Source organism: Alternaria dauci, chromosome 4 (genome assembly GCF_042100115.1).
Source record: "Alternaria dauci strain A2016 chromosome 4, whole genome shotgun sequence".
Lineage (NCBI taxonomy): Eukaryota > Fungi > Ascomycota > Dothideomycetes > Pleosporales > Pleosporaceae > Alternaria > Alternaria dauci.
Genome location: NC_091275.1, coordinates 3,322,804 through 3,336,782, shown reverse-complemented (window position 1 = coordinate 3,336,782; position 13,979 = coordinate 3,322,804). Strand labels below are relative to the sequence as shown.

The 13,979-nt window shown below is 51.8% G+C and overlaps 7 protein-coding genes across 7 annotated transcripts; 4 read left to right on the top strand and 3 right to left on the bottom strand.

Moving 5' to 3' along the window:
- Window positions 1-110: 110 nt before the first annotated feature.
- On the top strand, window positions 111-1,135 carry ACET3X_005608 (uncharacterized protein; the record flags this gene model as incomplete). Its single annotated transcript, XM_069451832.1, has 4 exons — window positions 111-284; window positions 338-486; window positions 535-749; window positions 807-1,135. The coding sequence occupies 4 exons, from the start codon at window positions 111-113 to the stop codon at window positions 1,133-1,135; spliced, it is 867 nt and encodes a 288-aa protein (XP_069307652.1).
- A 3,512-nt stretch (window positions 1,136-4,647) lies between these two features.
- ACET3X_005607 (uncharacterized protein) lies at window positions 4,648-5,695 on the top strand (the record flags this gene model as incomplete). The annotated part of the gene is made up of 2 exons (XM_069451831.1): window positions 4,648-4,752; window positions 4,802-5,695. 2 exons carry the CDS (start codon window positions 4,648-4,650, stop codon window positions 5,693-5,695), a joined length of 999 nt encoding a protein of 332 aa, XP_069307651.1.
- Window positions 5,696-6,017: 322 nt separating this feature from the next.
- On the bottom strand, window positions 6,018-6,383 carry ACET3X_005606 (uncharacterized protein; the record flags this gene model as incomplete). Its single annotated transcript, XM_069451830.1, has 2 exons — window positions 6,018-6,128; window positions 6,180-6,383. The coding sequence occupies 2 exons, from the start codon at window positions 6,381-6,383 to the stop codon at window positions 6,018-6,020; spliced, it is 315 nt and encodes a 104-aa protein (XP_069307650.1).
- Window positions 6,384-7,215: 832 nt separating this feature from the next.
- On the top strand, window positions 7,216-8,215 carry ACET3X_005605 (uncharacterized protein). Its single transcript, XM_069451829.1, has one exon. The coding sequence runs from the start codon at window positions 7,332-7,334 to the stop codon at window positions 8,055-8,057; it is 726 nt and encodes a 241-aa protein (XP_069307649.1). The 5' UTR covers window positions 7,216-7,331; the 3' UTR covers window positions 8,058-8,215.
- Window positions 8,216-8,641: 426 nt separating this feature from the next.
- Window positions 8,642-10,414, bottom strand: ACET3X_005604 (uncharacterized protein). Its single transcript, XM_069451828.1, has 3 exons — window positions 10,254-10,414; window positions 8,736-10,206; window positions 8,642-8,686 (listed from the first exon to the last, which is right to left on the bottom strand). The coding sequence occupies exons 1-2, from the start codon at window positions 10,299-10,301 to the stop codon at window positions 8,935-8,937; spliced, it is 1,320 nt and encodes a 439-aa protein (XP_069307648.1). The 5' UTR covers window positions 10,302-10,414; the 3' UTR covers window positions 8,642-8,686; window positions 8,736-8,934.
- A 151-nt stretch (window positions 10,415-10,565) lies between these two features.
- ACET3X_005603 (uncharacterized protein) lies at window positions 10,566-11,048 on the top strand (the record flags this gene model as incomplete). Its single annotated transcript, XM_069451826.1, has 2 exons — window positions 10,566-10,662; window positions 10,739-11,048. The coding sequence occupies exons 1-2, from the start codon at window positions 10,649-10,651 to the stop codon at window positions 11,046-11,048; spliced, it is 324 nt and encodes a 107-aa protein (XP_069307647.1). The 5' UTR covers window positions 10,566-10,648.
- Window positions 11,049-11,270: 222 nt separating this feature from the next.
- Window positions 11,271-13,860, bottom strand: ACET3X_005602 (uncharacterized protein; the record flags this gene model as incomplete). Its single annotated transcript, XM_069451825.1, has 2 exons — window positions 13,105-13,860; window positions 11,271-13,053 (listed from the first exon to the last, which is right to left on the bottom strand). Exons 1-2 carry the CDS (start codon window positions 13,512-13,514, stop codon window positions 11,271-11,273), a joined length of 2,193 nt encoding a protein of 730 aa, XP_069307646.1. The 5' UTR covers window positions 13,515-13,860.
- Between the last annotated feature and the right edge of the window lie 119 nt (window positions 13,861-13,979).

Sequence of the window (13,979 nt, the reverse complement as noted above, 5' to 3'; positions counted from 1 at the left end):
GAGGCCTTGCCAACTGCTCGTTTCATTATATCGCGCACAGTCAAGCCAGTACACCACTCAATTCTCTTCTCAGCCCTCAATCTACACAAACAACCAAACCATTTGCGAACATGTCCAAAATCATCACTGTATTCGGAGCCACAGGCAACCAGGGTGGTTCTGTCATCAAGCAGCTCCTCAAGGATCCCGAACTCTCACAGGGGTTTAAGGTCCGTGGCATTACACGCGATACCTCGAAGCCTGTCGCCCAGGCGCTCGCCAAAGCTGGTGTCGAGATGGTAGTAGTAAGTCGACCTCGATTGGCTTATCCGAACAATATATCTAACCTCGACTATAGGCAGATTTAAACTCAAAGGACAGTCTTCAAGCCGCAATCAAGGGCTCTCACACTGTTTTCTTGGTCACCAACTACTGGGAAAGTGCCAGCTCTGACACCGAAATCACCCAGGGAAAGAACGTCGCAGATGTGTCCAAAGATGCTGGAGTGTAGCATCTCATCTTCTCGTCGCTTTTGAATGTGACGAAGACGAGCAGCGGCCGTCTCACCCATGTGCCCCACTTTGATAGCAAAGCGGATGTTGAGCAGTACATTCGCGATAGCGGCGAGCCAGCCACCTTTTACTTGCCTGGCTACTTCATGAGCAATCTCGAGACGATGATACGACCAGGTCAGGATGGTGTGTTGACCTGGGCACTTCCCGTTGGAAGGGACGCAAGATTCCCACTCATTGACATAAAGAGCGATACTGGTAAGATGACACCTTGAGGGTCACCCAAAGAAATTGTGGTTGCTAATGAGTGGACAGGCAAATTTGTGAAGTCCATAATCAAGAATCGCCAATCCGTCCTTGGGGCTCGCATCTTTGGAGCGCAGGATTATTACACTCCAATCCAGATTCTCGATCAGTTGGCCAAAGTGACGGGCAAAAAGACTAGCTTTTTGCAAGTGGACGAGAATACTTACAAGAGCTTCTTGCCAGAGTTTATGGCTGAAGAACTGCTACAGAACCATTTGTTCATTGAGAACCCGGGTTACTATGGGGGAGAGAGGTTGGAGAAGAGTCATGAGATTCTTGATGAAAAGCTGGTGGGTTTGAAGGAGTTCCTGGAGAAGAGTTCTTTTGTCATGGCTTAGGATCAACGTTCCCCAAGAATGCGGACAAAGCAACAATTCGTGGGCCCTAGCAGCTTTTAGGAGGAATGGCAACGTATATCTGTACGAAAGAACAAGCAAAGTGAACACCTGCCCAAGCATAAGATCCCTTTACTTTGGCGCTTGAAAGCAGTGTGACCAATGTATGAAAACGATCGGGATTGTCTATTCAATAATACCAAATCGAAATGACTACCGCAGCATAGTGGGCAAATATGAAGAACGAAGCATCATAATCAGGCAAATCATTGTGACCCCTGTGGCTCATGAACGGGGCATCTGTCGCCACATACTTCGAAATATAATCACTATGACGTCAAGGAGTTTGCTTGAAATTTGCCAGTCCGCTTGGCTAACGAAAATTGCTTACGCTTCGGCGCTATTAGACGAGTTCAAGATGACGAAGTCTGGCTTCTAAGGCGTCGAAGATGTATTCTTCCATAAGAAATAACTCCCAATCTAACCCGCTATATCAAGATATTGTTCTTACTGTGCTCTTTGCAGCAGTTGTCAATACTGTGATTACTGCGTTTGAACTACGGTGGTTACCGTGACAGAGACGATAACAATATTTACAAGACTGAAATAACATTTAAAAATTAAGCCTTTGGTAGGATATAGTGAGGGGCTCTTCGTGCACAATATGTTTGCATATTGTTGACATGGAGTGAGTAGTGCTACGTCATAGATGCAACCAAAAGGTACGTGTGATGAGCGAACTACTGACCATGGTGTAGGATAGTGTATATCGTCAGCCAGGCCTGACGACAGATACATTTCCAGCAATAGGAGTTGTCCCTTAGGACAAGCTATGTCTAAACATGAATGCAGATGTCTACCAGGGCAATGTGGTACCATCGTAGTTCTGAAAAGTGCCTCCAATTTCCCTCGACGCCGAGTCGAGTGTCTTCAGCATACCAGCAACGCTGACGTCAACAGTGACGGCACCCAAGGCCAAAGCTTCTTTGTCTGAGCCCGTCATACTCGCAGCCATTTCTGTTAAGACCAAGCCAGGATGTGTTACATACGCCGTCAACCAAGGCTCTTCAAAATGAATTCTTCTCACCAACCAGTTTAGAGCTGCTTTACTGGCGCCGTAGGGGCTTGACGGGAACCTCGCAAAAGCTTTCTGGAATTCTATGCTGCCGATTATAGCTGAAATTGCGACAAAAACGGGCTTGCCGTTCTGGCTTGCCTGGAGCAGCGGTTTTAAAGCTTGGAAAAGCAGCATAGGGCCAAAAGTATTTGTGTTGAAATGCTCGCGAAGGACATCGCTTGAAGTCTCGGCAATTGTTGTGCCGGAATGGGCAATACCTGCGTTGGAGATGACGAAGTCGAGCGATGTAATCCCGTGCTCCAAAGCAAGCTGTGAGACCGCGTCTTTAGCGTCTGTTTCAGACTGCAAGTCAAGTTTTACAATGACAAGCTTGGAGCCAGTTGCTGCAGGCAAACTTTCAAGGACGGTTGCTGATTTAGTCGTATCTCGAACACCAGCGATGATGGTCGTGTTGGGTCGCTGCAGGAGCTCTGCTGTGAGACCTTTTCCAATGCCACGATTGGCTCCGGTGATAAGGTAGGTTTTGACGAAAAGCATATTTCAAGTTGTTGTTGTTGTTGTTGTTGTTGTTGTTGTTGTTGTTGTTGTTGTTGTTGTTGTTGTTGTTGTTGTTGTTGTTGTTGTTGTTGTTGTTGTTGTTGTTGTTGTTGTTGTTGTTGTTGTTGTTGTTGTTGTTGTTCTCGTTGTAGCGGCACTGGTGGAAGTTGAGTGATCAAGATGTCTGTAGTGCATTCAAACAAGAATGAATCGTACTCGAGGTGCCTGGGATGAACGAAAGGAAGCAGTACTTGTATGAAAGAGTCAGAGGCCTTTAAGATCGATATGTTCATCCTCAAACTTGCGGCTTAGCAATGCTTAGTAACATTTATCAAGAAAGCTCTCTATGGACAAGATCAGTCCGAGCATGTTCACAATGTCCCATTCACAAGCGGAAGGTCTTCGCTCTTCGCGCCAAAGCAAGAATCCGGGCCCCGTAGTCCTGCAACAAAACTTGCACGGCTTTCCGGGTGCTTACCAACCCTCTAAACCCAAAATGCCCCTAGCTCGGCGCCGGCATCTTGCAAACTCCCGTTCCGGAAAACCTACAACGTAACACTGTGATTGGATCTATAGACTGCTGACCGCAAGATGACAGAGCTGAAGCGAAATACTTGGACTTAACATTGACATCGCATGCAACGTAATTCTACTGGGCCGCTTGTATGGCGACGTATTTTTCGGGTCCGTGCGCATGGTGTACTAATTATACGTACCATTTTAGTCACCTGGTGTAGGAGTGCAGGGCCGCGTTCTAACACCTAAAGGGAAGATATATACTTACTGCACGTGATTGTAGCTAGTGAGGCTCGACGGTAGCCTAAAGGGTCTATCGCTCGATGTCATCCAGCATGGAAATGTATTCTCTTTTCAGACTGAAGCTACAATCAATACGACGCTTCCATAGATTCTGGCTATAGTACCCGCCATTATCGCTGTGACCCAAGATGGAAAGTTCACGACGTCACTCGTTCTCACGACCTTGGATGGTCTTCACAAAGCGTGATCGACGAAGGATTCCGTACATCAAGAGATGCTCGTCTTGGGTAAAGAATTGAGCCTGGGGCAACAGTTGGTGCCAGCTTATTACAGGATAGGAAGAGCTCGGAACAGTCAATACTGTCCGTTTCGATACGTCTCTCGCTGTTTCCCATGACTCCATTAGCCGAGATCACGAGAATACCAACGATGATAGCATCAACAGTGCTGTGGCCAACAGCTGTGTGAGTGCTTTCGTGCGAGGTATTTCCATCCCTTTCACGTCCACACTGGGGTAAATCATGCCTGGTTTTGACGCGCAATGCGACTCTATCATTCTCACAACACCACTTGAGAATTTCAAGCCAGATTCTTTGTTGCAGCGTCTGTCGAAAACTCGCACAATACAGTATGTGAGTTGCTAGATAGCAGCCAAGCATGCGACACCTTCGCCTGGTTTTGAGATCCATGTAACCATAGTGAAGGAATGGTTTGTCGATAGCCAGGTATACAAAATTCTGGGCAGGTTAACGCAATAACAACATAGGAACGTGTGTATCACCATATATGCGATTCTAGCGACAAATCCCTGGCCAACCAGAAATCAAACAGTGGGTCCCTGGACGCTTGCCGAATACTGTGTGCCGAGGCACTTTGCCCATTGTTCGCACCAGCTGACTCGATCATTGTCGCAACATCCAATACTGCAGCAACTCCGCCGCGTTGTTTCGACGCCTTACGGTATTGATGATCCTCCGTTCGCAACGTCGATCGGGACGAATTAGACTTGACGTCATGAGATGGGGTCACCTACTGAAAGACGGCTCGTCCCGCGCTCCTGCTAGATAAACTGCGCCCCACTCCATCGACGACAGAGAGCCATTCCGCAAGCTCTTACAGTATCTTATTCTCTGCTCTCAGAATGGCGCCTATGGAAAAACCAATATTGCTCCATTACGCAGGCTCAATTTTCCCCCACCGAGTGCTATGGTACCTATGGCTTCGCGGCATACCCTACGACGAATGTGTGCGTACCATTGGGGAAATTGTGGCCGGCTTGCTGATGGAAGTTTCAGATTCAACCTGCATTCATGCCACGCCCGGATCTTGAATTTATTGGCGTTGGCTACAAAAAGATTCCTATCATGACTATTGGAAAGGATGTATACTGTGATTCTCGATTGATCATTTCCAAGCTAGAGTCTTTGTACCCTGGAAGTACCCTCTCACCCGCCACGCCAGCCGATATTGGTATCAGGAAGCTCTTCGAAAGCTGGACTATCGACGGTGACATTTTTGCCAATGCCGTAAAGATGATGCCATACTGGCAGGAGGGAAGCTTTCTTTCAAATGACGCCTTCATCGAGGATCGCCGGAAGCTCATGGGAGGAAGATTCATTGCGCGAGGAATGGAGGCCGGGCGACCGGAAGGCGCGCAGAATTTGCAGCAAGCTTTCGATATGCTCGAGACTACTTTCCTTGCCCATGGTAGAAATTGGATCCTAAACACACCGGAGCCGTCGCTAGCAGATATCGACGCTGTCTGGCCTTTCAAATGGCTGATGGCAGACCCAAACATGCAAGACAGTCTTCCTGCAGAGCACTTCAATGCTAAGAAGTATCCGAAGGTGTTTGCGTGGATGGAGAGATTCGCGACAGAAGTAGATAAGAAGAAACAGACGCTACCGAAGCCAAGTGCGCTAAATGGGGAAACAATGGGCAAAAGGACTCTCGACGCTGCCACCACACCGGAGACCATTGCCTTCGCCGATGACAATTCGCGCAGGTTCAAGCGAGGCGAGGATGTCGAAGTCTCACCCTCAGACTATGGACAGACGGGTAAAACCGCTGGAACACTGGTTGGTCTCACAGTACACGAGGTCGTCATCCGGAACAGCAAGGGCATGTATGTGCATTTCCCGCGATGGAATTTTACCATTTTCAGGGCTACTTCACAGGCTAAGATCTAGAGCGCGCAGCAAGACTGAGAGCCTGCATTCGAGGAAAGCGACTAATGCTGATTATCAATGGATTCTTGATCACGCCCGGGCATTCAGATCAAGCACGAGGCACGTGTGCTCAAGCAGAATCACAGCAGCATGCACGTCGAGTTACTCGAAAAAGAACAACAAGTTGAATGGAAGTTGTCATGCGGCAGGCATTGCATTTATCGGATTACATTAGCCATGCCCAAGAATGTTCAACAAGACAGCGTCCATCCAACACGAAAACAAGACAAAGAGTCTAAAACATCTCCCTAATTTACAGAAATCAATCCTCTTGTCCGAATCTTTAAGATGCCAATGAGCCACCGGCGCCGTTTTGCTTGCAGTAGTAGTTCAGCTCGTCACCACCGATGTGGTTCTCTAGCGACTGGCAGAGGTTCAGCTTGCCGACTTCGGTCTGCATTTTGTCAGTCTTCAGGATCCAGTAGTCATCAATCGGGTGCATTACCATCTTGCAGTCAGGGCACTTGTCCCACTGCTTGTCTCCGGTGTTGCGGTTGAAGTATGCGTCGCATGCCTTCTTTGTTGCGTCGGCGTTGTACACGGCGGAGCCACCAATCTTGTCGATGCAGAGGCCTTCCTTGTGAAGATCGGCGCTGACGAAGGAGCCCATAAGGACGAAGAGAGCGGAGGCGGCGATGGAGAAACGCATGATGTTTTGATGCTTGAGAGCGATTGTAAAGAGCGTGGGTAACGACAAAAGCGAGTGTGGATAGTGGGTATATACAAGACTCAAAGAGCAGGAGTTTGATGACCTTGAAAATCAGGTGCAGACGCGGGATAAATAGTCAAAAAAGACATCATAGTACGTACCCCTTCCTCTGCTTTGGTAGTCATCGCCTGAGCTGGTAACAGCACAGCCAGCATCCTTCGTCCGTTCTCGGTGCAATTGTGGCGAATGCTACTTGGTCGTGAAACGTGGACGGGCCACCCCGGCATTTACGAACCGCGCAAGAACACGCGAATAAACCCAGTTCCAGTTCCACTTGGCAAGTAAACCGAACGGATTACAGAGCAAGGCGTTCTGTTAGGGGATAGACCCCCATACCCCATATTATTGCAGTGGGTGCCGAGAGCCCGGAACCTATTTGCACGTCATGCGCTTCGGCCCGAAACCACGAAACCACCGTGTTTCTAGTACGCAAGGGACCACATGAATTAATATCGGACACGCAGGGCTCCGCTGCAGAAACAGCCGACTACAGTACGTTCGTGTACTAGGCATGAACTACCTATTCCCGTTTCGAGACAACAAATCACCGAACGACTATGCGGCCAATCAGCTTCGCACCTGAGTACATCCTGTGAATACGAGCACTCCACCACCATTGATCCTTATCAATTCCTGCCAAGTAATTTGTTCAGCTCGACTTTCCAGAAAGGATACTGAACTCTGCAGATCGCGTCTCAGGCTACAAGTGACGATGAATAGTACCGCCGCGACGGACAAAGTGGTGCCACACCGTCAGCATGTCTCGACAATAAGTACTGCTAGTCTTCCGGGCAACTGAGTCTGTATCACCACCATCTCACAGTCGCTCATTCACTCTTTTTGTGACATTTCCCACACTCGTTGAACATAATCTGTACATCAGCCACCATGCACTTCACTCCTCTCCTCGCCCTCGCTTCCAGCGCCGCTCTGGTCGCGGCTGCTCCCGCACCCATCAACATCGGCATCGATGACGTTATCCTCCACGGCAACGGTCGCTACACCGTGATGAAGCGCTCCGACTTTGAAGAGCTGGAAGCTGCTCGCAAGTCGGGCGTCGTCCCTCCCAAGCCCGCCTACCTCCTCGACAACCACTTCTCTGGCAACGAGACCGACCTGCAGCCCAGCAAGCACGACAAGCGCGAGACCAGCATCATCATTCCCAACCCCAACTCGCGTTTCCTCGGCTGGGACGTGCAGGTCAGCCAGGTGACCAGGGGAGCGCCGACTACCATTGCCGTTGCCGCTGGTTTCACCGTCGGCAACAGTATCTCCGTCGGTATGAGCAGCACTTTGACTCTGGTCAAGGACTTCCTCCAGGTCGCCATGTCGGTCGACTACACCCAGTCGTGGTCGACGACGCAGACGCAGACCTTCACTGCTACCGTCCCCGAGGGCAAGTACGGTGCTTTCGTTACCAACCCTTGGACCGACCGCGCCAGCGGAAACGTCTGGACTGGTACCATTGGCGGCGATGGTGAGCTGTCCTACTACCAGGCTGACTCGTTCACCTCGAAGCAATACGACACCATGGAGTGGGTTGATGGTGTTACTGGCCTCTGCATTGGCGACACAGTGCCTCTCCCAAGGTGCTTGGGCGAGGGTACCTTGTAGACGTGTGAATTGGCAGGGAAAAGGCCGCGATGCGGATACGGGGTTGAGAAAGCAGGGGGGCCGGAGTTGTCTTTAAGCATGCATTCATAGCATCGTTCGTGTATCGTTTTCAATGGACGGAGCTATCGCTAGATCTACTGTGAATTTATTGTATAAACAATTTGTAGAAATGGATTGTGGAAAAATTGATAGCTCTGTCAGTGACTCTAGTATCTACTGTGTAAAGAACGATTTCTCTTCCAGAAGATACGGCTGTCGCTCAGACACTGGTGTGTCTTGGCTTTCGCTTGCTATTTATATCAAGGTCAATGACTCACGTAGAGTTGTCGACTAGGAAGTCCCCATTTCTCAGTTAATGTCTGCATGGTACGTTCAACACCTGCAACCAGTGATAGGAGAAGGGCATGGCATGACCGATATGGTGTCATAGGAGCAATAACGTAGTGAGAAAAAAATATGGGATGATATTGCAGTACCCAGCAGTCATCTGATGAAGTAATCCTCAGTACAAACCCAGCAGCATCATCATGCCAGAGGCAATCACGTGCATGTCATACTGTCACCGCACGCCCACTATCCAACGCATGTACTCTGGCTCTACATTGCTCGTGTAGCTAGTATCTCTGTCTCTATTCCAGAAGTTAGAGCAAACAACAAGAAGGGATAGCTGCGAATTACCAGCAATAAGTACCTTACCAAATACTTTAATAATTGATACCAATCAACACAAAAATACCTTGTAGACCCGTCTTTTTACCAAAACACCACATAGCCATAGATCCAACAAAATAGAAAAGGGAACAACCAGATTCTACCAACCTAGCACTGATACCGTCCCCGTCCGTCAACCAAAAAAACCACACCACATGATCTATCCTTAACCCTCACCCATCCCATCAATCCAAGGCTTCAACGCCGCCAACCCAATCAAAACCGCCTCCTCTGTCCTCACCGTCCTACTCCCCTGCCCCGGCACCAAATTAACCCAAGCATCAAACAGATCCCTCGCCGTCGCCTTGTCCAGCCCCCTTTCCCTGAGCACAGGATCATTCGCAACCGCTGGTTCGATACCCGCCTGGCCACCAAACACAATGAGCAAGTGCCTAAACGACTCTGGCACTTTGTCCGTACCCGAAGATGCAGATGCATTGTTGTTGTTTCCAGAAAAAAGCTCATAAACCGATTCCCCGCGCTCCGACGTCCCAATCGACATGTCGTATCCGTCCGGGAACTCACAGTCTGAAAACACGGCGCTAATCGAGGGCGCGCGACGAACCGTATAGCCCCAATAATATCCTCCTTCTTCGCGGGGCAGACTCGCTGCGCATGCTGTAGCTTCCAGTTCATCACATTGCTGCTCCGATAAGTGCGGCCAGTTTGGCGGTTCATGTTCGTCTGCGAAGCGGATCGTGGTGCGCATGCCTTGTTCGACCGGGGTCTCTTTGGACACAGGGACGCGGATCGGGAACGGAAGGCCGCATTTGACATACGCGTATTCTTGTTCGTCTGGTTGTGTCTTCTTCGCTGCTTTCTTGCTCTTGGATGTGCGTGCTGCGGGTGGCGGCACGGGACCCACAAACACGCCTTCGCGGTACCGACACCACTCGTTACTGCGCAGATGATGCGGCATATCCATGCTCGGCAGGTTGCCCACCCACCTCAAATTCTGGTGCTCCTTGAAGATGCTCAACTGCGGGTCTTCAGCGTCATACCGGAGATGCGGAGGACACTCGGCATAGGACAGCAGGTGGTAGAGGAATTGGTCTGGATTCTGCCAGGCTTCGTCTTGTTCGAGGATGGCGTCGAGGACCTCCTGCTTGCTGCGGCCTTTGCGCATGTATTTTGGATCAACGACGCGCGTGTCGATGTTGCTTGGGTCGTCGTCGTAGACTACGATTTCATCGACGCAGTAGATGGCGGCTGCGCGGGCGATGCGTCCTACTTGGATGGTCTTGTGATCGGGCTTCTTGGCGTTCAGAGTCCAGCTACCGGGTAAGGCAATAGTCACGGTCCAGTCACGGCCTTTGGTGGGGTTAAAGACGGCAGTGGGCTTGGAAGTATCAACGTTTTGTACGTCCTGTTCTTGAGCTTCGCCTTTTCTCTTTTTGCTAGAATTTTGATGCACGACAACAGATGACGATTTGCGCTTCTGGCCGGGTCAGAGATTAATTTCGTTTGAAGTTCAACACGGCTCACTTTGCTAGACTCGCCTCTCTCGTAGGACGACTCATTAGAACGTCCCATCTTTTTCCCGATATCGCCTTCCAGTCAATAGGTAGCGTCGTAACAACAATCACAAACTACTCCCTCCAGTCCGTTCATAAATAACCTCGAAAAATGGTGAATAGGCGCGCGACACAATGTCGATGTAGAAAAGTCGCAAGATATCAAACTTGGCCAGGTACTTTTTGTCCTGCATGCATTAGCGCGACGCACGGGATCCACCCGCACATGCCGCTGTCCTATCATCGGCCGCCGCAAGTAACGCAACGCGACCTGTCGCGATGCACGCTCAAACGACGACACGACGACACGACAAGGCGACTTTCCTATCCACCGCCACCACCATCGCAATCGCACGCACGCCCAATATGTCAACCCCCAAGTACGCACCCCTCATCTCTCTCCCTTTCCCTCTCCCTCTCAATCCCTCCCCACTACTAACCCCCCTCCCCCTCTAGCCCACCCTCAACCATCCTATCCTTCCTCGCCCTCTACTTCACCACCCTCTTCTCCCTCGATTCCTGGGCCGCCGCCCGCGCCTCTCCGTTCCGCGCACCCAGCACCCACAACTCCGTTACCCGACCTATAACACCCGCAGCACCAAGTGCTTACCAAGCGGGTATGCATGGGCGAGGGAATGCTGGGCCTGCGAGTAGAGGTGGAAGTGCAAGAGGGGGGAGGGATGTGGGTAGAGTGGCGCAGGGGAGGGATGGGGGGCCGGCGATGAGGATGGGTGGGAGTGCGGGGTGTGGTGCGTGCATGATTTAAAAGAGAAGAGGCGACAGTGGGGTGAACATAGTGATTGCAGATGCGTGGGTTTGGCCATCACGGCTTATCTTAGATGATTGGATGATTGTGGTATATACAACTACCTTTACCTCAACTACACATCACCATGACTGCGAACCGCAACATTCCTCACATGACAATAAATTCATTGCTCCCTTTCGCGCCATGCTACTCAGTGATGCAACCCAAAAGACTAACCACCTACGCCCCCCTCCTCACATTCGTACTCATCAACGTAATCTTCTTCCCCTTCTTCTTCTTTCCCCCGCCCCCACCCCCACCACCAGCCTGCTTCTTCGTCGTCTCCTCGCTCCCACCTAGAGACAAGGCCTGCGCCTGGGCAATCATATCTTCCTCAGCCAACAAATCCTTCTCCCAGCCCTGTAACCACCCATCATCGCCGTCATGATGATGATCTTGCGGTCCAAGAACAGGCGACGCGCCAGCCACAACCGCAGTACCCCATACCGTCCGCGGCGCCGACGGACTCGACGACGGCGAAGCCAGCGACGCAAACCCATCACCACGGCGCGGCGGCCAGGGCGGCGACGTCGAAGGGTGATCTCCATCTCCAACCGGCTGCGCATCAGACATGCTTCCCGACGCCAACGGCTGGAAGTCATCGGCAGAGAACCTCTCGGTCATGCTCGGACGCCGTCTCCGCGCAGATGCAAATTCAGCGTATTCAGCCTTCTCCGCACGTTGGCGCGCCTTTTCCTCTTTGGTCTCCTTTTCCGTGTGCTTCTTTCGCCGCTTCTCAATCTCAGGTCGGAAGCGCTCCAGCACTTCAGGCGCGACGGTGTCGGTCCAGTCGCACTCAAGAAAACCAACCTCGCAGCCATAGGGAAGATGTGCCAGGTACTTTGTGCGCTTCCGGAGCTCGTCGTCGACGACATGGCCTGTAGACACATGCTCGACCCGAGGGAGGATCGTTGAAGGAAACGACGCAAAGTTTCCAAAGGCCGCCTTCAAGATACGAATGTCCAGTGGCGATAGATAGTAATGCAACAATGCTTGGTAGAAAAAGTATTCGGATGGCGTCTTGTGGTGCTCGTGTTGTTGTCGGTTGCGAAGCTCTGCAAGCGTAAGAGATAGCCCATGACTTGCTGCGGACGAGTGCGATGACATGGACACTGTTCTGTCCTTGCTTTGAGTAACATCAGCCTCGGAGACATTCGCTATCGGGGTGGAACTGTGGCCAGACTTGGACGCGTTCTGTACCGTGTACATCTCTGGTGCGGCATCCTCGTCGAAGACGATAGGCGCCCTCTTCATCTTCGGCTCCGCGGGCTTGGCTGGTTCCTCCGGAGGGTTTCCAATTCCTTTGAGCTTTTCTTTCGCATCTCGTATATTCTTAATGGCCCTCTTGGTCCACTCCATGCTGTCCTCGGCAAACATGACCTCATCTTCTTTCCCCTGCTGCTCCAGTTTCAGAATCTCCTGATCGAGTTGCTCCAACATGTAGTCCTCCCCACCCCGCATCACGCGGGCGTAGTCGGTGACCTCGGCAGCATGGTACCAGGGAATGTCCTCGTCTTTACTCAAGGCATCCGCTCCATCACGAGGCATGGCCAGGGTGCTTCCAGCGGATCTGACGACCAAGCGAAGAACTACGTCGCCTCCCTCTCTAGGAGGCTCACCCTCCTGGCCAGTGTACCAGCGCACCGGTCTAGTTTCGGATGCATATATCGTGTCAAAGCACAGCGGGCACTTTTTCGAACGAGCCTTCTTCTCCGGGGCCTTGCCCTCGTCTTCGGAATGCATGTAGCGGATGAGACAGGGGAGACAAAAGATATGACCACATCTGGCCATCCTCGGGGCTACGGGAGTCCCCAGGCAAATGGGGCAGGAAGCCTCTTGTGAAAGCTCGGATGCCAATATCTGCAGGACGTTGTTCCAGTCCAGGTGAATATCGGCATCGACGCTTTGGGCGCGATAATCGCCGCGCGGATCTACGATGAAGCGGTAGTTGGCGTGCACGTATCTGTCCAAGGTCAGCTGTGCACTCTACAGGTCTTCGGGCCGTTGAGCTTACCTCGCCTTGTCAACGGCATGGTAGCCCGAGCCAAGACCCCAGGTCGGGTTGCGCCGGTAGTTCCTGCCATGGCCGTGCGACTGGTGGTTGGTTGGGCGTGGCGGCAGGCTAAAGTTCATGAGGTGGGTAATGGACGTCTGGCCCTTGCGATTGTTGAATGGACGCATGGCGAGCGACTCGACAATGGCATCCTCGTCCGTCTGCCTGAAGCGCTTTGAGCCTTTGTGCTGCTTCTTCTGCTGCTGCGTGTTCCGGGGGGTGGGAGATGATCGCGCCGGCGCGCCACTACCCCGCGGCTGTGCGAAGAAGCTGCTGGTACTGATGGACGGTGTCTGGTTCTGGGCGGGCGAAGCGGGTCCAGAGGGTGCGGAGGCCTTGGACGAGGACGCGACGGGTGGGTTGCTAGACATGACTCCCAGCTAAGGGCTCACGATAGCGTCGATGACGATGACGTCGACGAGACTTTTTGCTCTCGCGGGAACAGCCGGAATTGCGACGACAATAGCAGACGTAAGACTGAGCGTATCCAACGGCAGGTCAGAGATGCTGTCTTTCAGCTGCTGCGGGCGCTGCGGGCGCGCAGTACTGGCTGGTGTTCGACTTGCCTGCGACGCGAGTGGGGATGCAGGGTACGGATGGAACGAAGGTCGATATGGCGAGGGAAAGAAAACAGAGGAGCAGGAGGGGGGAGAGGGGGAGGAGGTAATATCGGAGCAGTGATGTTTATTGCGAGTGCAGGCGTCCCCAAGAGGGTGGTTTGGAGGGGACGGGAATCAGAAGGAGGAGTGGCGATGGACAGCCTAGGTAGGTACGACGTGCAATCACGTGTTGATGCGGTTTGCGGTACAACGCCTAGAACAAGTGCCCGACAACAG